Below are 19,265 nucleotides of genomic sequence, written 5' to 3'. Positions count from 1 at the left end.
CCTCTTCCCCTCCCCCTCTTCTTTCTGGTGCAGGCAATTAGGGTGAAGAAATCAGTGCCAGGCTCCTGCCTCTGAAGAGAAAGGAATTGCTTCGGGAATTGAGTCCTGACACCTGTCTCTGTCCTGGATGGCGAGAGGGGATACGGGGTCAAAACGCCTGGGGGAAGAGGCCGGGCTGACCGGGAGGGGGGACCCTCCCTAGGAGAACATTTTTTTGGCCTCCAGCTTCACACAGGTTATTAACACGCGGGTTATTAACACGGGGGGGTTCCTCTTTTTAGTCCCCTCCACCCACCCAAGACCAGGACCTGGGCTGGAAGCAGAAGAGCAACACTGACAAGCCGTTCATTAATTTGCATTTATTTTCGGGAAATAATGTAGATAAAGGGGGCGGAAGGGGACTGCCTTACATTTCAACAAGTAATTTGCGATCTTCACATCGGACAAATCAAATTTACAAATTACTTTCCCACCTACTGGACGAAAAGGCCAAAGCCAAAACTGATATACAGGCGTGGGTCCTCCGCAGATTTCGGAGAATGAAGGTGCACTAAAAACTCACTAGACAAAACAGGGTTGTTTAAAGAGAGAGAAGCCGACAGAGGAATTGGAACCGGGGTTTGGGGCCTGGGTTTGTTTGTTTTTCCATAATGCTGTATTTTTTTTTATTTTTTGTTTTCTTTTGGTTTTGATCTCTTAACTGGAACTGCGACCCTGTGCTTAGACCTGGTGAAGGGCTCAGTCCTGCGCCCCGGCCCAGACTAGCCCCCTCCCCTGTACCCTGACTTGGCTCTTGCCTTCACACTCCCAGACCCTCCCGATCCTCCGCGCGCAGCTTCCTGAAACCAAACGATTCTCTTTAATAAATACACAGAGGGAGAAGGTGTGAGAGGGCAGGGAAGCTTTGCAACAACTGAAAAAGTAAAAGCGCCATCGTTTGAGGAAGAGAGGAAAGGGGACAGAGGGAAAATATTTTTTGCTTTTGTTATATATATATGTGTATATATATATGCTGTATATATCTTAAAGTTCTATTTCTTGGACTCTAAGACGAGATATGCTCAGTTCAACCAACAGCAACTAAAAAGTTTAAGTGGTCCCTGGAACGGACCTGACTATATACAGCATTCCCGCCGAAGCGGAAGACTGAGCCAGTTCTACGCAGGGCGGGGCTGTGCGCGAGAGGCTATGGGTGCGCTCCTCCCTCCGGGCCTCGTCCCAGCGCATCCGGCTGGGGAGGAGGAAACGCCGGGAAGCTCTGGTCTGCAGGCGGGGAGCGGGGCTTAGGGCAGCTGAAGGGGCGGCAGTCTGCACGCGAGAAACGCTTAGTGGTTGTTTTGATTTGGAGTAGAGTATGGGTGCACTCCAACAGGCAGACACATGCCAGTTAGTGACTCCAGTGTCCAGAAAGAATAAATTAAAGTGTAGGGCTCAAACAGCAAGTCAGAGCGAAGAGCCTCCGAAGGCTGCAAGCGCATAATAACTGTCCAGAAAGACTAGAAGATGGTGACTTAGGAGTTCGTTAGGGGTTGAGGAGGGGAGCACACAGCTCTCTCATATAGAACTTGTGGGCCAAGCCGAAGCACCGGTCCCCTCTTCCAAGGGGTGGGCAGGGTTTGCACATCCCCCAAGCAAGTGGCACAAAGATGAGGGCGGCAGTGCAGCAATGGGCATCTTTTGGGAGCATGAAATTTCAGGTCTGGAAAAGCCGAGGCAAAGGCGGGCAGTGCAGCAGCAGCAGCAGCAACAACTGGACGGGGACCACGGAGGGCGCAGGTAGTTGCGTTTCTTCTTCTCTTCCTCCCACTCCTGGGCTCACAAGACCTGAAACCTCCATGAGGCTTGGTCCTTATAGTCCAGACAGTCAGGCGAGTTGAAGTTGAGTTTCCAAGCGGAGGAAGCGGCGGCGGCGCCAGGCTCCTTGTAATCCAAGCAGTCGGCAGAGTTGAAGGCGAGCCCCGAGCCGCCGTAGCCCTGGTGATGGTGGTGGTGATGGTGGTGGTGGTGGCCTGAGGACTGGCTCAACGGGTGGTGCGCGTGGGGATGGTGGTGATGGTGGCTAGCCATGGAGGAGGGTGCCATAGGGCTGAGCTGGTGCGGGTGGTGGTGCGAGTGCATGGGCGCTAGATATGAGCTGCAGTCCACGCCGCCAAAGTAGGAAGAGGAGGGCGCGGGGTAGCCCTGGCCGTAGCTGCCGCCCTGGCCGTAGGACATGGGATAGGAGGCTGCGGCAGAGGCGGCGCCTGCGGCTACCGAGCGCTGCATACACGATGCGTTGCTAGGCGCGGCCAAAGGCTCGGGCACCGACACGGAAGCGGGCGCTGAGCCGGGCGAGATGGAAGCCGGACTCCAGATGGACGAGGCAGCCGGCGTACTCAACGACGACGGGACTGCCACCGCCGGGTTCCCGCCCAGGCCTGCAGCCGCTGCAGCCGCCGGGTTGGCCGAAGCGCTCGATGCGGAGCTGGAGGACGAGGCGGAACTGGACACAGCAGGCGGCGTGAACTGGCCGCTGCTTTCGGAGCCCGAGCTCTCCCGCACCGGGGAGGACTTCTTCTTGGCTGGGCGGCTCTTGGTCCCGCTCCCGCTCTGCTGCTGCTGGCGGCATTTGGCACGGCGATTCTTGAACCAGACCTGCAGCGGGCCGGGTGGGGGAGAGTGTGTCAGGGGGAGAGTAGAACTTGCCACTCCCCCGCCCCTTGGACCAACACCCGGCCTAGGATCCGCATCCCTCTCCTATCGACGCCTCCTCCCCTCCCTATCTCCGACCCGGCCAGACCTTGCATTCCCTGCTCCTCCACCCTCCCCCATCCTTCGGCTCAAAGACCCTCCTCTGGCAAAGTAGGGATGTGCACTCCCCCCCACCCCCAGCGCAACTCTGCCGGAGGGCGGAACATTTGTGTCTGTCCAGCCAGAAGTTCAGCCATCTCTAAACTGATGCTGTTGGCTGCTTCCCAACAGACCTATGTATGTTTGGAGGCCCTGTCTTCTATGAATAGAGCTCAGTAAACTGCGGAGAGGCACAGAGCAGGCCGCGGAGTGGGGGACAGTCCCCGAGTTTGAGGCCGGAGCCCCTCCGCCCCTGCAGGTCAGGTGCTGGGCAGGGCGAGAATTTGGATGGGAGCAGGAGCAAGGCCAGGAGGCTGAACAGAGGCAGTACTCGGGGGACTAGGGAAGGAAGCCTGGGCAGAATTTCGTTGGACTTCTTGGCTCCAAGTGGGGAACCAAATAGGACAGTCATAAAGTTCTCAGTCCTCCTGGAAGGCCCCGGTACAAGACATGGCATTCCTGTTCTCTCGAGCCTCTGGGGGGAAAAAGGCAAGATAAAAGGCCTTTGAGGAGAGTTCTGAGTTATAATCCGAACAGTATTTTCGGGTCCCTTTCATCGCAAAAACAGAAACAGCAAAGCTGGTAGCCAGGTTTTGCGTTCGGCATCCTCTCCGGGCAAAGGAAATGTCTAATCAAACTGGCGCCACCCGTGGGGCGCACTCCCAGACAGGGCACCAGGCTCTGGCCAAGCCCCACTCTTCTATTTCCAGGATCCCCGGGATACAAGGCAAGGGCGGAGGAAGAATTCAGGACCCGGAAGGAAACTGCCAAGTCCTGGGGCGGCCAAAGAGGCAGGGGCAAGTGTCGGGCTCTCAGGGCACGTTACCTTCGGGAGCCTCGCTTGTCCTCCGGCAATCCTAAAATGCACTTTGGATAGCAAAGGCGCCCCGGGGCCAATGGCGGAATCCAGGGCTCTAAGCTAGCTCCTCTAATTTTGGCCCCTCTGCCAGGCCCGGCCCAGCGCTAGGGGGAGTCTGAGAGGGGCTACCCAGCCTGTAAGCCCGCCCCGACACCAGACCCCCATTCCCAGGCCCTCTCCAACCAGCCCCAGCACCCCACCCCCGACCCTGAAGTCCCGCGAGCGCGCGCACCTGGACTCTGGACTCTGGCAGGTTGATCTTCAGCGCCACCTCCTCGCGCATGAAGATGTCAGGGTAGCGAGTCTTGGCGAAGAGTGCCTCGAGCACGTCCAGCTGAGAGCGCGTAAAGGTGGTGCGCTCCCGTCGCTGCTTCCGCGGGGTGGCTGAGGGGAAACGCGGGGGCGCGTCGGGTCAGTGGTGGCCACGCGGACTCGCGCTAGAGGACGCGGACCGGCCCCAGGCAGGCTCTGAACCAGGCCGTTGCAAAAGAAAGCCGAGCTCCGAGCAAAAACAACTCCCCAGAGAGGCCGAGCCTGACAGCCACAGGTGGGAGAAACTGCATGTGTGAGCGACTGGGAGCCAGTGTCTCCGGTACTCCAGGACTGCCCCCTTCCCTGCCTCTCAGAGGTTAAGAAAGGAAGAGAAGTTATACAATCTTTCTTCCTTCACTGCCCCCCTCCCAACACTCTCCCTGGCTGGAAGGTGGGGAAGGGGTGTGCAGAAACACGTCCTGGAAAACACTTTCCGAGGGAAAAAATGGGGGTGAAGAAGTGGAACCTAGAAAAGACAGCCAGGATTCTGCTCAAGTTGTCCACATCAACAGTGCAAAAGTTGGTGCAGGCCACCCGTCTAGAGGACAGTTTAATTAGGGAGGGAGAATCCCCCCTCCTCAGCTCAGCCAGTCGCTTTGCATAAGGCAAGCTCGGCCCTTCCTCTCAGAGCCTAGCAAGTGTCCATATTCCTCATTCAATGTTGGGGTGAAAGGCATAGATCCTTTCTCTCTCTCTCTCTCTCTCTCTCTCTCTCTCTCACACACACACACACACACACACGCACGCACACACACCACCCATGAGAAATCGAATCCGTGGGTAAATGCGCCCTGTGCTGGCAGTGGGAGCACAACGGGAGACAAGGTGCCCGTGTGGCCAGGCAAGGAGGGCTCACGTCTCACATTTTCGCCGCCCCGGCCATCCTCACCGACCCGCGATTCTGCCCTGCGAGCCTGCAGCGTGTCCTGCACCGTAAGCAGACTAGGCAACCGGTTCCCTGGGCCGATCCACGACAAAGTTTGTGCTTAAACCCGGGAGGCTGGGGATCCCCAAGATTTGCAGGGGCCGGGGGCGGGGGCCGGTGCTCACCCGGATAGCCCACGGAGGGGTGTAGGAGGTCCATAGCCGGCCCGGCTAGGCCCAGCCCGTTCATGCCGTATGGGGGTTGTTTGAGGTAAGACATCATGCTAACAGCTGGGTGGAGGCGCCCCGAAGGATCCAGGGGGCCGGGGCCGGGCGCAGTGCGGGGCTCCCACTGCGCAGTCCTTCAAGCTCTGTTGCGTCTGGGGGCCCGGCCTATGGAGACACGAGACACACGGAAACCGTCACTCCCAGCCATCACGGCTTCCTGGTCTTGTCCGAGGCAAGGAGTCACAGGATGGGGAGGGGACGCCGGTTATGGAACTGTACAGGGCGGTCAACTCGGCTCTATAAGGCCTTAGCCCAAAGACCACAGCTTCTTTGAAAAGTAAAATAGTTGGATCATGATCTCCTCTTTTCGGGCTTGGAATGGGCCAGACACTCATAGGGCGACACTAGGAGTGAGGAGAGGTTAAAATCAGGGCCAAGCTTGGGAGGTCAGAGCCTGAACCGCAGAGTCGGCTAAGACTAGGCAAAATTCTGGTCGGGTGGGAACGGGCCTCAGATCGCACAAGAAAACATTTGCTCGGCCCCCAGGCGGCAGGAGATCCAGAGCATGAGGCGTTGTTTCAAACGTCTTTGAAAGTGGGACGCACAGGTAGACTCCGGAGAGCCCAGGTGAGGCACTGCGGAGGGCTAGCGGCACCTGAGCCTCTCCAGGACGCATTGCCCACTTGGGAGAGTGCGACCTGCCAAAGTCTCCTCGGCTGGGTCCCGGCCCTAGAGCCTACAGCCGCCCTTCCAGTTGACTTCTCTGTGCCCAGCCGCTGAAAGACTGCTTACCCGGAATCCCACCCACACCTCGACCACAGTTTCAAGGCCAGGTCCCGCAGAGGCGACCAGAAAGGGTCACTGTACAGGTGGCGGTTCTAAGACGCCGCCCGAGGTCACCGGCGCCTCGCCACAGCCGCAGGCCGTTTTTCGTCAACGCAAGCCGGTCCTGGCTGCGGACAATGGGGTCCCGGCCGGGGTTAAAAGGTGACCTGCCCAGCGCCCCAAGTGTCTGGCGGATTTGGGAGGCCTGAGTGCAGCAGGTCCGGTGCGCTCCCCGCCTATCCTACTAGCTGAACCCGCGGCCGCAGGACCCGATCGAGACTAGAGAACTAGGCCTCTGGGGCGTAGCTCGCTCTGACCCGGGCTGGAAGGTCGACGCCTGGCTTCCCCAGCTGCCCCCAAACTGAGGCGCTACAATCAGGGGTCAGGAAGTGGCGCTGGGGGTGTGGGACTGAGACCCCAGAGGACCTGTCGCTTTACCCCGCTTCAAGGAACTCAAAGCAGACCTGGGACCCGGGCTAGAGAGTTTAGGGAAAGAAAGAAGTTAGAGCTAAAGAAGCCTCCCGCTCCCGTCCCCATGGGACCTGGGCCGGGAGAACCTAGTTTGCAGGGAAGGCGACAGAAGGGAAAGAGCCTGGGCTCTGGGGCCGAAGGAGAATGGGAATCAGCCGCGGCGACTCATCTAGGCTGCTGCGTGAGTTTTCAGACTTTCTTCAAACTTAGCACTTCAGCTCGGTTACTTCGGAGGAGGCGGGGGAGGGGCGCGGGGCCGCAGCAGAGCTCCGGGGTCCTCAGCGCAGCAAGAGGGGAGCCAGGTCGCCTCCCAGCCCCGCCCACGTGCCGGGGACCTGGGAAGCGGGGACCCGTTTGAGGACGGGGAGGCAAGAACAACCGACGCATTCCCAGAGTCCCGGGCGGCTCCCGGCTTTCTCCTTACCTGCCCTCAGCTGCCGGGGCCGCTCACCATCTACCTCGCACCCTCACACGGACCTTCCGGGCAGCCAACCTGCAAAACAGAGCAGCACAGGAATTACCCGCCGGGTTGGGCGGTTGGTCTAGGACCCCCGGGTTTCTTTCTTTCCCCAACTTCCCTCCTCCCTTTCTCTTTCTTTCCAGTGGCTTTGTGCGTGTCCCTCCAGGTTTCACTTTATTTCATACACACACTTTGTTTGCAAAGCCCTACACGCTCCCGAGACACTGCCTCGCCCAGGACCGCGCCGAGGGGCCGCAAGGAGGAGGGTGGGGGTGAGAGGGGCAGAGCTGGGAGGTGGCTCGAGGTTGCCGTGGCACTCCGTGCAGCGTGGAGGCGGTGGGGGCTGGGGAAGCCCCGCAGAGGCACTTCGGAAACTAAATAAATCAAGCGATTTACCTTGTCGGAGTGGCTTGTCTGGCCGGGTTGTTTAGGTGATTGGAAATGTAGCCTGATGAAGATTGATCACCTTTCTAATGCCCTCCCCGGGTATGTGAACGCGAGGTGAGTGCGTAACCGGGCTAGGCTGCCAATCCCTGGCCCCGCGCGGGCTGAGTGACAGGGAGCCGGGCAATGGCAGCACGAGCCGGGGGTTACCTCCGCGCGCCCCCGCCCTCCCCCGCCCCCTGCACCCCGCCCTCACCGCCCGCCCGCCCGCCCCGCCCCGGTCGCGCGCTAACTCCGGGGCTCGACTGGCGGCAAACGCGGCGCAGAGCGACGCGAGGCAGACGAGCGCAGCGCGGGAGCCCAGGCCGTGGAGGGGGACGCCGGTCCCGAGGCCGCCTCGGGGCTCCCCGCCCTTCTCTCGCCCTTTTGGCGCCCTGGAGGGAGTGGCAGAAGGAGGCGAGGTGCTGGAGAACCGGTTCTCGCTCTCCCGCGCGCCACCCAGCTCGGCGGCCCGGTGGGCGCGAGGACCCGGGAGCCGCGGGCTGGCGGGGAGCGGGCCCCCGGCCCCTCTCCCGGCGCCGCGGGCCCCAGTGTCTTCATCCACCGCGCCACCATCCGCAGAGGGACGCCGCGGGCGGCTCGTGCTGGCACAGGCTACTTTGCCGAGCGCGGGAGCAGCTCCCAGTGCGCAGATCCCGCCTCGGCGCCTCAGGACTCCCGCGCCTGCGAGCAGCACCCGCAGGGGAGGCACGGCCACTTACCTGCTCTTCGGCGTCTCCTGGTGTTCCCAGTCCCCACGAAAGGTGTTTGCAAATCCTAAACGCTTCTTTTGAAATGTTGGAGCGCAGAGTCCCCTCTCCCTTACACACACACTCTACTTCTGAATCGAAAGGTTTGGATAGGAAACTTTCTCTTTCACACTGTCTCCTTCCCGTTCTCCTTTTACAAGGGACAATTTGGTGGAAAACGTGGCCACAGACCCCTGCCCTCAATTTCTTTCCCACATGCCGCAGGAGCCTCCTTGAAGCGATCTCCCCGGATCGTTCGTACTGGCGAAGCCCATTTCCCAATCGAACAAACTTCTCAAACACGTCTACCTGGATGGACTTGTCAAAGCGCAAAAAGAAAAGTGTTTTCGCCCCAACACTGAGTAAGGCAATTCTTTTAAATGGCACCTCCTCCAGAATATTAGGCACTTTACTCCCTTTCGAGGAATTCCTACCGCTTCTTCCTAATCCCCCCTCCCCTCCACCTCAACAGGCGGAGTGAAAAGTTTGAACAGGAGTAAGTGTGAGGGCGAGTCAAGGAGCCACCGGGCGCTTCGCGGTGGGGAGCGCGGGCGCTGCGGGGCCGCAAGGTCGGGCACCGAGAGCGGACCAGGCGCGGGGCGAGGAGGTGGAGGAGAAGGAAGGGGGAGCCCGCTGAGTGAAAAGGGGCCGCGGCCGCCGCTCTTCAAAGTGCTTCCCCCTCCCCCAAGCGACACTTTCCTTTGGAGTCCGAATAAAATACGGTAACAGAATATGATGGAGGGCACACTGTTTCCTTAACTGCTTCTCAAAGAACCCGGGAGATCTTCTTAGGACCTTTAATAAGGCTTTGGTCGGTCCTTTTGTTGATCTCTCAAAATCAACTCCTTCTAATTGAAGTTGGAGCTGAAAGCGAGCTAATGTTCAAAGAAAGTGGCCGCCAGGCTAACGAAATTACATTTTTTTTTTGACGATGAGGGAACATCTAATCAAAGGGGCAAAAGAGGAGGGGTGGGAGTGGGGAAGTATGAAGGAGAAAAGGTTTTACAAGATCCTTCTCTGGTTCACAAAAGTCGGCGACACGGGCGCTTCTCTCCAGAACAAAGACACCGCGGCCCATTCACAAAAGGGAGAGAAAGAGAGAGAGAAAACAATAAAAGAACGGGAGAAAAGTAAAAACATGAACAAGAAAAAGACTTAACAGGAAAAGAAACTGCGCAGAGCGCAGCGCTGACCCGAGCGGGGACACACCTTTGGCTCGCGCAGGCCCCCGCAGGGAATAGTCCGCGAGGCCCAGGACTCCGAGTCCCCGAAATGTGCAGAGATTTAAGGAAAAAAACGAAATACACCCCCGCTTTCGGTTCTGGGGAAAGGCGCGGGCTGGAGCGCACTAGTGTGAGGGGGAAGAGTATGCCGGCGCCCTGGGGTGAGCTTCGGCGGCACTGCGTCCGTAGCCCGGCGCTACCCCGGCCGGGGCCTGTGCGCTGTGTGCCTGGGTTAGCCCTCCCAGGCCTGGGTGCGTGCCCTGTCCCAGTCCCGCAAACTCTCGCACTCCCGCCTCCTCCCGGCCCCGTTTGGCCTGCAGCTGCGGCGCTGGGCCGAGGTCCGGCGCGGCGAGGTGGGGCGGCAGTGCGCGCTGGAATGTGCTCAGGCGGTCCCCAGGGCCCGCCAAGCGGGAGCCGGGCGCTCTCGGTTCCAGATGCTGCCGCGGTCTCGGGGAAGTTGGGAGGTATCAAGTAGCACGATTTTTTCCCCCCTAATGAGAGTATTTATCTAATCCCAAATTGCAGGCGAATTTTTTTAATGCTCAACCCATAAAACCCCGGGATTAAGAGAAGAAAAAGAGAGAAGAGGGGAGAGGGAGGAGAGTGGAGACGGGGGAGACTGAGATGAAAGTTTCTTGTATGTGGCGTAAAGGACTGAGGCGGCCGTCGCTAGGCAAATATCCAGGTGGGAGACGCTGGGCCAGAAGCCTCGACCGTTCCAGCAACGGCCGCAGCTCGGGGAGGGGAAGAGGGGGCCTCGCCCGGGGAGGGCCTGTGGACTCAGCTCGAGGGCCCCGGGCCGGGGAGGGGGCGTGGGAGCTGGGCCCTGGCTTTAGCATCCAGGTGACCTCGAGCCGGGCCAGACTCTGGAGGACACTTGGGACAGGGGGAGGGGTTTGGCTCCGGGGCCCTGGGATCCTGGCCAGGGGCGGAAGTTCTGCACTGGCCCGCGGGCTGTGCCCAAGCCAGCGCGCTGCCAACACTCCTCCTCCTCCTCCTCCTCCTCCTCCTCGGCGACCCCCGGGCCCACAGCTTCTTTTGCCGCCGCGCGGGCTTTCGGATTGCCGGCCTCGCGCCTGCGCCCGGGAGGCAGCCTCTGGGCACCACGCGACGAAATCGGGATGCGGCGCCCTCGCCGCGGGCCTGACCCCGATGGTCCCCGGGGGCCGCGCTCCGCCGCCGCTGCGGGGCGTGCGGGCGCCACAGAGCAGCCCAATGGAAACCCCGCGAGGCTCGGGACTGAGGCAGGAGGGGCAGGGAGACGGGCAACAAATCTGGGGCTAGCGAAGGATTGTCACTTGGCAGGTCGCGAGCGGCTTGGGGGAGCCGCCTCTCTGCGAGGCTCCGCGAGAGGGAAGGTTCCCAGAATCCGAATCCTGCGTAAATGGAGTGGGTGACGCCGGTCACCCAAGCCCCAGGCTGCTCCGGGCTGATGGTTTTCGTCTGCCGGTTTCCCTGGGGTTAGGGCCGGGTTCTGAGAGCTTCCCCCCAGGAAGCGGTAGCTCCCTCTGCTCTCCTGCTCTAATAAAGACGGCAAATACCCGATTTCATTTAGTTCTGATAACTTTTCAATAACTTCTTAAAATCCTTGTCGTGAAGAAATTCTACCGTAGGAAGGTTTTATCATTTTGAAAGACTGGCGGCTGCATAGTTTTCGAAAGGAATTTGTGTGTGTATTGGTATAAATATTTGTCTGTATATGTACATATATGTATACGTGTATATATGTATGTATGATCTAGGCTAACGTATAAATGCTAGTGGACTGTTTTCTCTGTCTCCAGACTTGTTGAACGAGCTTTCTTTGTTTCAAGACACCTCTGTAGAGGAGTGATGGAAACTACCATAAAATCGCCAGTTTTTTCTGTAGCTTAGAACTTCTGGTTGAAAGTTCCCTTTCCCTCATCTCATACACACACACCTGCACACACTTACCCTCCTCCTCCCCTCCAACAATAACCCTCTTCCTTTCACTTCGGCATCTACAGTCTTGCCGGTTATCAGAAGTCATAGTTCTTCCTCATATGAGTGCAAAATTATAACAATGGAAAATTACATTTTTTTCAGTGCTGTGGAATCACAAATCTCAAATCGTTAAGAGAGGACCCTCTAAAAGATGATAGTTTACACTGCTTAAGAAAATATGACTAATTGCTTTTCAATTCGCATTTGTGTGTCAGCAGGGCCCCTCTGGGGTGGTGTAAACTTATTCAGCTCCAAATACAGACCAGTATCCTGCCCTGCATTCAAGAGGACCATTTTTCCACATGAAAAGTCTTATGAATACAAAAACTTCTCAAGTTTTCATTGCAAAGAAGTAGCAGCAGTGTTTAAGGTAAGAAAGTTTCTGCTTTTATTGAAAATTTATATATGACTCAGTATTGTAATAAATAAACAGATAACCATTTTCACAAAAAAATGACAGTGCTATGCTAGAGAAGAAAATATTAATTGGAGGATTTACTCATAATGGCAAGACAGACTTTTATCAATACAGAATAAATATTAACACCATTCTTGAGCCAATTTTGAGACCCAACAAAATGTAGGAACCAAGCTAGATGTAATAAATAATTATCCAGAGAAAAAGATGGCGCATTCTCAAATGATAAGACTGTCTTTGTAAAGTGATGCATGTCAATTAGTCCCATCCTTACAGCTCACTTCAAATCACAGGACTTGTTTCAGGCTACGTTAAAGGGCCATCCTCCGAAGAAAGCAGAGGAGAAGTACCCTATTATCTTCATAGTGAAACGCAAAACAACTGCAGAAAATCCCACTGGTAAATAGAACACAATTTAATAAGTAAATTGAAGATGATCTAACTATAAAATTTAGGTAACAGACTCAGTGTTACATATGGCAGGACTGGAAAAAAATCATTCATGACATTTTCCTTATCCCTCCCTCTTAAGCCCCCTCCCACCCCTCATTATGCTATTAACAATAACAACAACAACAAAAATGTTTTAAAATTTTTCTCCATCAAAAAATGAGGGAAAATAATGAGGGAAGAGTTTTCTTTTCTTTCTTCTTTGAACAGTTTCTTGAACACTCCTAATACCAATCACTCACAAGATGTCTGTGCAATCTATTTTACATGATTTCAAGGAAATGATTAACTCACACACACACAATCCTTAAACAAAGCTATTTCGGAGTTCTGTACACTGTCTGGAAAAAAGGGAGGAAAAGAGGTGGTGGTAGTGGTAAAGAAGTACAATCCAGCCAAACAAAATGTTAAAAGTTTTAAATCAACAACGAGAATGACTTTTTCTGGTCTGGGGACCCAAGGCTAATAAAATGTTGGTCAAGATTCTGGTCTGACTTCTATTGCAGAACACATTTCTCTTCTTTCTTGGCCATCTTGCCTTTGTTTTGCTCCAGAGTTCGCTCCAAATGCTCGTCTTCTTCTTCGGCCCTGGAAGTCAAACAGGAAACCAAATTATTTTTCTTCTTGGAGCGCAGAGCGGCACTCTCCTCTCGCCCCGCATTCCGAGCCCCAGAGGGAACGGGGTTCGCGGGGCCAGCGGGAGGCTGCCCCGGCCCACCCGGGACCTCTGGACTGAACTTTCCGAAAACTTCTCGGCCCCTCAGCAGGCGGCAGAGCCTCGACCCCGACCCCACCGCCCACTTACTGCTTCTCCTGCGCGTCCAGGTCCCTGACGAGCGCGTCGCGCTTGTCCACTAGGGCCACCAGCTCATCCAGCAGGAGCTGCTCGCGTCGCTTCTGGGCCTCGGTCTTCTGCCAGTCTGCAGGGGACGGGAGGCTCCTTACCCACCCGGTCTCCCACCCCACCCGGCCCTCCCCTTCCCGCCTTTTCCAGTTCCCTTTTATTTCTCTGCAAACCATATTACAGAGCCACTAGCTAGTGTTTCACGGAGAGTTTGGCCGTCGTGATGAGGATTTCGCCCCTAAAACCCTACTTTCTAAGTATTTTCCGTAGATGGAGACGGCTACGGGCTGGGCTGGAACCTGCAAGAGACCAGGTGTGCGCCGGTGGCCAGCGGAGGTGCGCACCTGATGTCAGCCAAAGTGGGGGAGGGAGAGCTGGAGGCCCAAAAGAGGTCGGCCCGAGCGGTGAGGGGGGAATGTGGGTGAATGAGGAGGCGGGAAGCAGAGATGGGCGATAAAATCACCCTGAAAAGGCTAGAGAATCTGCCTGAGAACCTATCCTCCTCCCCCACCCCCATGCTCACCCCATACAGCCCATTCTTCGCTAATTTCCTCTTCGCTCTATTTTAGCAGTTGGATGTATCTCACACTGGGCGCCATATGCTTCACAATAACTTTAAAAGTAGTGAATCGGCTAATTAGCATTTTTCTTTGAAGTAAAAAATAAATTTGCTCTGCAACATTACACTGCAGCTCTCGATCGCATCACAGCCAGTTTTCTTTTGGAGAGGTTTGCTGCGTGGTTTCAAATCAAAGCACTTTTGCAAAGGAAAAATTACATACTTCTTTTTGAAACCCCGGTTGGAAAATCCGATGGGCAGTGCTCCTTCCATGGGAAGGGGCAGTTTTTTGACGGTTTTAGGCCCCAATAATATATTTCCTAATCATTGCTGGTCTGATAATTTCCTTAAGATGAGCAGCAGTTTCGTTTAATAAAAACAGGACCAAATCGAACATTTAAAGCACTTTTGAAACCAAAGCCAACTGCTCTCTGGCCAGACTGTAAGGGCTTGTAGCTGTCAATCAACCCCCAGTCTACCCCGCCTCCCTCATTAGGAAGGTAAACAATGAAAAGAAGAAGTAGATGATGAGGCAGATAGCCGAACAAATGAGGACCTAGAGGGAAACAGGACACCAGCTTAAAAAAAAAAAATACCCTGGCCACTGACTCATGTAGCCCCCTCCCCCAGCAAATGCACTTTCCAAAAAACAGAGAGGAGTGCAATCCTTTCTGGTTTCTCTCTTCTCTCTCCATTGCCCTGGGCAATCATGTTAAAACTCACATGGCTGGTGCTTATTCAGATAAACCCAACAATGCACACCGCTGGTTACCATGTGAATCTTCACAAACCACACAAGAATGTGCTGGTTCAAATCCCCCCGACCCCCTCCAAAGCAAAATTTATTCAAGACAGCAAACTGCTCAGCAGCTTTATGAAACCAAATGGAGCTAGAGGGAATTCTATCTTGTATTTACAAATTAAAAATTAGATGCATCATCATGCAATAAAGGTTAGAATAGCAGCAAAAAGCTAGAATAATTTATTCTATTTTATCACTATTCCTTTCATTACAAGCTCGAATACATACACACATATATATTAAACATGCCATATATTAATTACCCACATTCGATACAAAACATCACAAATAAGTACATTAAATAATTGGTCACATTACATTCTTATTTAAAAAGAAGTGAAGTATTCTATTGCATAGAGAGGAATAAAGAAACTATTGCTATGGAAAGTTTTTTTCTTAATGTAAGAATTTAAAAAATAATAATGAAACAGCAAAACTGGAGAAAAGCCATATCTATCACAATTTTATTCCTTGGATTTAAATGCAACTGAGGTCAGGAATGCTGGACAATTTTCTAATCTGGTTCTTGTTCTTAATCAGTTTCATTCTACACAGCAGATAAATTAATAGACTCTCCAGGTTGGAAAGATCTTAAAGGTCATCTAGTCTAATTTCAGGTAACTGTAGTTCTAGAAATATTAACTCAGAGAAAAACCTGCTAAATTTGTAAAAGATTTGTAACTAAATTTTATAATTATTAAGATTACCAATTTTGATGAATATGGATTTTTCCATTTCCAACCTCAAGAAATCATTCTGATTATAAGCTTAATTTATAATTCTTTACTTCCAAAACATTTTGATAAGAGCTTTACTACTGGGAAATAAAATTTCTCCACTGTAAACTTAAAAAATATAATTAAGTTGAAAATTACAAAATTTTTTTAAAGAAAAAATAAATTTTAATGACACATAATCTTCTTGAGTAAATTATTCCTTCCCTATATTTGACCAGTCACTTTTAAGGTTTTAATTAATAATTAGAAATATCAATATTTCTTTAACTTTTTAAAAAATAAGGTTTTAACAATATGGATAAGAGAGGAAACAATTTTATATTTTTAATCCATTAAGTATTGAATAATTTAAAAAATCTTAACCTTTTCCTAGCTCAATGCTGACATTTCACATAACTGTAACAAAAACATTTTTAAATTATGAATATTTAGGTAATTTTCATCATCTTACAAATTTAACTGACATTAGAATTTTAACTGTTTCAGCATAAATTTATAGGTTTTTTATATTAAAGTGTCATCACTACATTAATATCTATCTACAAATAATTAGTCAAATTGTGGAGAAAATAGCTATGCGCAGTGAGTAGATTTTACACTAGCAAAACTACTTTTACTTTGGATTTGCTTTCTCACAGGAGTAAATTTATACACATTCACACACATATTTGAATGCTAATTTGGGAAATTAAGTAAACTATTTTGATGATTTAAAAAAATTTGATAACACCTTTAAAATTGATCAAGATTCACATTTGTATGTTCAAAGGTCTACATTTAAAAATTAAAAAATTCCTCTTTAAATAGCTTCACCTAGATGTAATGTCATGTTTTAAAAGCCTGAATGTAAGTTTATATGTTACTTGTTATACATTTTAAGAAAGGATTACTCACCTATAACAGCTAGCTAGATGCAATGACTTTGCCTTGGACAGACTACAATGTGGGTTTTGATTAATTTAAAGATTCCAGTGTACTTTTGCTACAAAAGCCATATCCTCTCACAACAAATAGGATTAAGTTTTGATGCTGCATTTGAGCCAAAGTGTTAAAATAAAGAGATTCTGTTTATGTCTATCTGCACTGAGCTGTTTTGTTAATCTAAAAAACTCTTTTTTTATATATAGGGCCAATTATTCATTCCCTGATTCAGTTTATTTGCTGAAGTTGATAATTACCTTGGAAAAAAGGCAAAAGAAATACCTATAAACACTTTAATAGAAAGGACCTAAAGTTCTTGTAGTAAACCTTCAACCTTGCCACTATAAATAAGCCTGGCACTTTGATGAAAATTAACACTAGTTTTGTAAAGAGCACATTGGGGGATTGCAGTCAAGTCTTATCTTTAGTTCCAGTCAACTAGCAATCCTGAAAGAGTTTGCATCATCATCAGAGCAGGCCATTTGATAGGATTCTACCGCTGTACCTAATCAATCTATGGAAGACTGTGGCTGTGCTGTGTAACAAAGCTAAAATAGATTTACAAATGGGGTTTTAGGGGATAAGCTCCTCCACAGGATTACATATTGATTTTAAATATAAAAAGCTTATCATATAAGCCATAACTACAAAAATAGTGAACCTATGCATAAATCCCTTTAGAAGAGCACCCACTTCAAACTCTAAGCCAAGAATAAATCAAGATGTACAAAATCCTAGAGAAGATCCATTTCTTGTGCAGAAAATGAACACACCACTTTCCAAAAGCCCACCCCAATGTGTGCAGAAATGAATTTATCTTTCCTGAGGGGGCATTAAATAATCTGGAACAGAAAAACTATAGGAAAAGTATCTGAAAGATGCTTGTTAGCTTAAGGGATCCTACAACTTAGCTCAGTAGAGTGAAACTCCTGCAATGAAAACACCTCAGGGAAAAAAAAAAGGCCAAAGTGATTATGGATTCTCAGAAGAATGGATATATTGAATGTTATTATTATTATTTTGCTCTCAAACCAAGCTGTTAATACTTCTTTCACTGGACTATGACTATTAATATTCTGTGCTTTTCTCCTAGTTAATGGTTTCAGTAGTAGATTATTCAAAAATATTTTAGTTTATTTATTATGAAAACCATCTTATGGCTACTAAGTAGAAGAGATGGGAAAGAAAAGAGGAAGGGACTTTAAAACAAAGGAAAGCAAAACAAAACCAATTAGTGTTGCCTGTTCATGTGTTTTTCTGTGGTGTTTTAACACTCTGAAAGACTACTGAATGTGTGTCCATTCTAAGGGCTGGCTCAGAGGATACTGTCTTCAAAGAACTGATGATCACGATGCTCAGTATCACTCTAGGACAGCTCAGGCCACATATTGCCCAGGCTAATGGGACAGGCCTCTCTCTGAGAAAGTGTCTTTATTTGTATTCAACAGGCTGCTTCTTTCCTCAAGTCTCTTTTGCCCCTCAACCAGCAACAGAAACTGGCTGAGAGATTTAAGGCACAATCACACATGGGACAATAGTATTAATTAAAAAATAAAACAGAACAAAACCACAAAAAATTAACAATTGTATTAAAGGTGTATGAAAAGAAAAACATTAATTTTTTTTCTCTTCTTCAAAAATATTACTTTCTACTGCTCTTCCATGTGTACAAGGGGAGCAGGCAGAAAAATGTTAGATTATTTAAGACTGTAGGTCTATTATATAGGGATAGGATGGCCAATGAAACTGGGATGTTTTATATGTATTATGGCCCTCCTTTAAAGATGGTACTATTTGGTAATAATACTGGTTTTGGGATAGAAGCAATATCTGCCTTAAAAGTCAACTGTATTGTATCAAGCTGTATCTTAGGGTTGATTTAACTTACTATACATGAGAAAGTAAATTTTTAAACATTGTAATACTCTGTATTGAGCATAATATATAATTAATCTATAAAGAATAAATTGTATAATGAGTTATACATACTATATACAAACACATTTTATATTATACACACACATATATATATATAATATACCATATAAATAGTATTTGCTATACCTACTTTTCAAATGACTATTTAGCTTTCCAATCTCTTTTAAGACTATACCATGACTACAAAAATTATAGCAAGAGGAAAAATACCATTTAGTATATTTGTGCATTTTATTCAGTGGCAAGTTTCACAGAACTTCTTAAATAATTTTGACAAATTTTATAGTCATTATTAGTGATATAATTTGATAGCCACTTGAAGGAAATTAGCTATCTGAAAGCCTTTTAAATAAAGTAAATCTAATTTATAAATTAGGACGTACAAATGTTGTTAGTCATATTTATCAAATATTAGGAATATAAAAGAATAAAACTTCTATAAATGTATAAGATACTATTTAGATAAACAGCATGTATTTTATTTACTAACAATTTTAATTAAAATATTTTAAAACATGGTTTCATTTGAATTTCTCTTACAAACTTAAATTCCCAGTTTCTGAACTAATTAGAATTGACTTCTTATGGATCAGGTACCTTATCAGGTGAAGGAAGAAATTACAATGGACAGTCAATGCATGTGTTAAGAGGTCAATACAGAATAGGAAAATCAATTTGCATTGATTAGACAAAAGGTCCATTTTACAGAGCCCAAAGGATTAGCTTTTAAGTGGACATCTTTGAACTATAAGACATTTTCAACTAAGAGGTATATGGAGAACAGCATTCTAAAATAGTAAGAATTTAAAAAAAATAAGCATATATAGTAAATGCCATAGTTAAGCTAGCTGATGTTTATTGATATTATGAACCATGCTTAGGATTACTATATATGTAATTCATTTAAAAGCTTTATATAAAGTGTGAAAGTGTTGTATTTATCTCATATGCCGGAATCTTTGCCTGATTATTCACTTAATAGGAGCTGGAATCTTAAGAACTATAGCAGACTGGACAGTTACATATTTGTGTTGACATCAATTAAATATTAAGGTAAAATTTAGAGTATGAATGTGAAAAATCAAAATGATAGATCTTTCTCAAACCTCTTTAACTTGCACATAGTAAAATGAAATCATTTAACTAGTTATATTTTCCATTTAATGGACATTTAAGCTTACAGACAAAAGATAAGACAATTTTATGTTTAATAGCAAGCATAACGATGATCTGAATTAGGGTCCTTAGGTTTTACATGACTATTGGTTTCTGACTCTAAGGCATTTATTTGCAATTCCTGTAGGTCCTTAGTCAGACCACACCTAGTGAGACCAGAAGTGTATTACACTCTTTAAATCTCTTTGACAACTGACACCTCAAACACCTCA

General features: G+C 49.3%; 2 protein-coding genes across 3 annotated transcripts in view; both read right to left on the bottom strand.

Moving 5' to 3' along the window:
• Positions 1-339: 339 nt before the first annotated feature.
• On the bottom strand, positions 340-9,035 carry OTX1 (orthodenticle homeobox 1). Of its 2 annotated transcripts, none has more exons than XM_027131806.1 (5): positions 7,994-9,035; positions 6,813-6,881; positions 5,051-5,257; positions 3,921-4,072; positions 340-2,634 (listed from the first exon to the last, which is right to left on the bottom strand). In XM_027131806.1, exons 3-5 carry the CDS (start codon positions 5,145-5,147, stop codon positions 1,816-1,818), a joined length of 1,068 nt encoding a protein of 355 aa, XP_026987607.1. In that variant the 5' UTR covers positions 5,148-5,257; positions 6,813-6,881; positions 7,994-9,035; the 3' UTR covers positions 340-1,815. The 2 variants fall into 2 exon arrangements, with proteins under 2 accessions (XP_026987607.1, XP_026987606.1); XM_027131805.1 differs by lacking the exon at positions 7,994-9,035 and adding an exon at positions 7,245-7,396.
• Positions 9,036-11,678: 2,643 nt separating this feature from the next.
• EHBP1 (EH domain binding protein 1) overlaps positions 11,679-19,265 on the bottom strand; it is a 362,437-nt gene continuing 354,850 nt past the window's right edge. Inside the window, exons 22-23 of the mRNA XM_027131633.1 lie at positions 12,882-12,996; positions 11,679-12,664 (exon numbers count right to left, since the gene is read on the bottom strand). Of these exons, the coding sequence (XP_026987434.1) occupies positions 12,574-12,664; positions 12,882-12,996 (206 nt within the window). The 3' untranslated portion in view covers positions 11,679-12,573. The remainder of the gene's footprint in view (positions 12,665-12,881; positions 12,997-19,265) is intronic.

Source organism: Aethalodelphis obliquidens, unplaced genomic scaffold, assembly GCF_003676395.1.
Source record: "Aethalodelphis obliquidens isolate GAN/ISIS:26980383/991018 unplaced genomic scaffold, ASM367639v1 scaffold40, whole genome shotgun sequence".
Taxonomy (NCBI): domain Eukaryota; kingdom Metazoa; phylum Chordata; class Mammalia; order Artiodactyla; family Delphinidae; genus Aethalodelphis; species Aethalodelphis obliquidens.
The sequence above is the reverse complement of the archived record's forward strand: the minus strand, read 5'-3'. Positions and strand labels throughout refer to the sequence as shown.

What these genes read in the sequence shown, in the direction of transcription:
- OTX1 (XM_027131806.1), bottom strand. Translation starts at nt 5,147, where the DNA reads ATGATGTCTTACCTCAAACAACCCCCATACGGCATGAACGGGCTGGGC. An exon ending in CCCCTCCGTGGGCTATCCGG is followed by an intron (nt 4,073 to 5,050) that starts GTGAGCACCGGC and finishes GTTTCCCCTCAG; the next exon opens with CCACCCCGCGGAAGCAGCGA. An exon ending in TGCCAGAGTCCAGAGTCCAG is followed by an intron (nt 2,635 to 3,920) that starts GTGCGCGCGCTC and finishes GGCCCGCTGCAG; the next exon opens with GTCTGGTTCAAGAATCGCCG.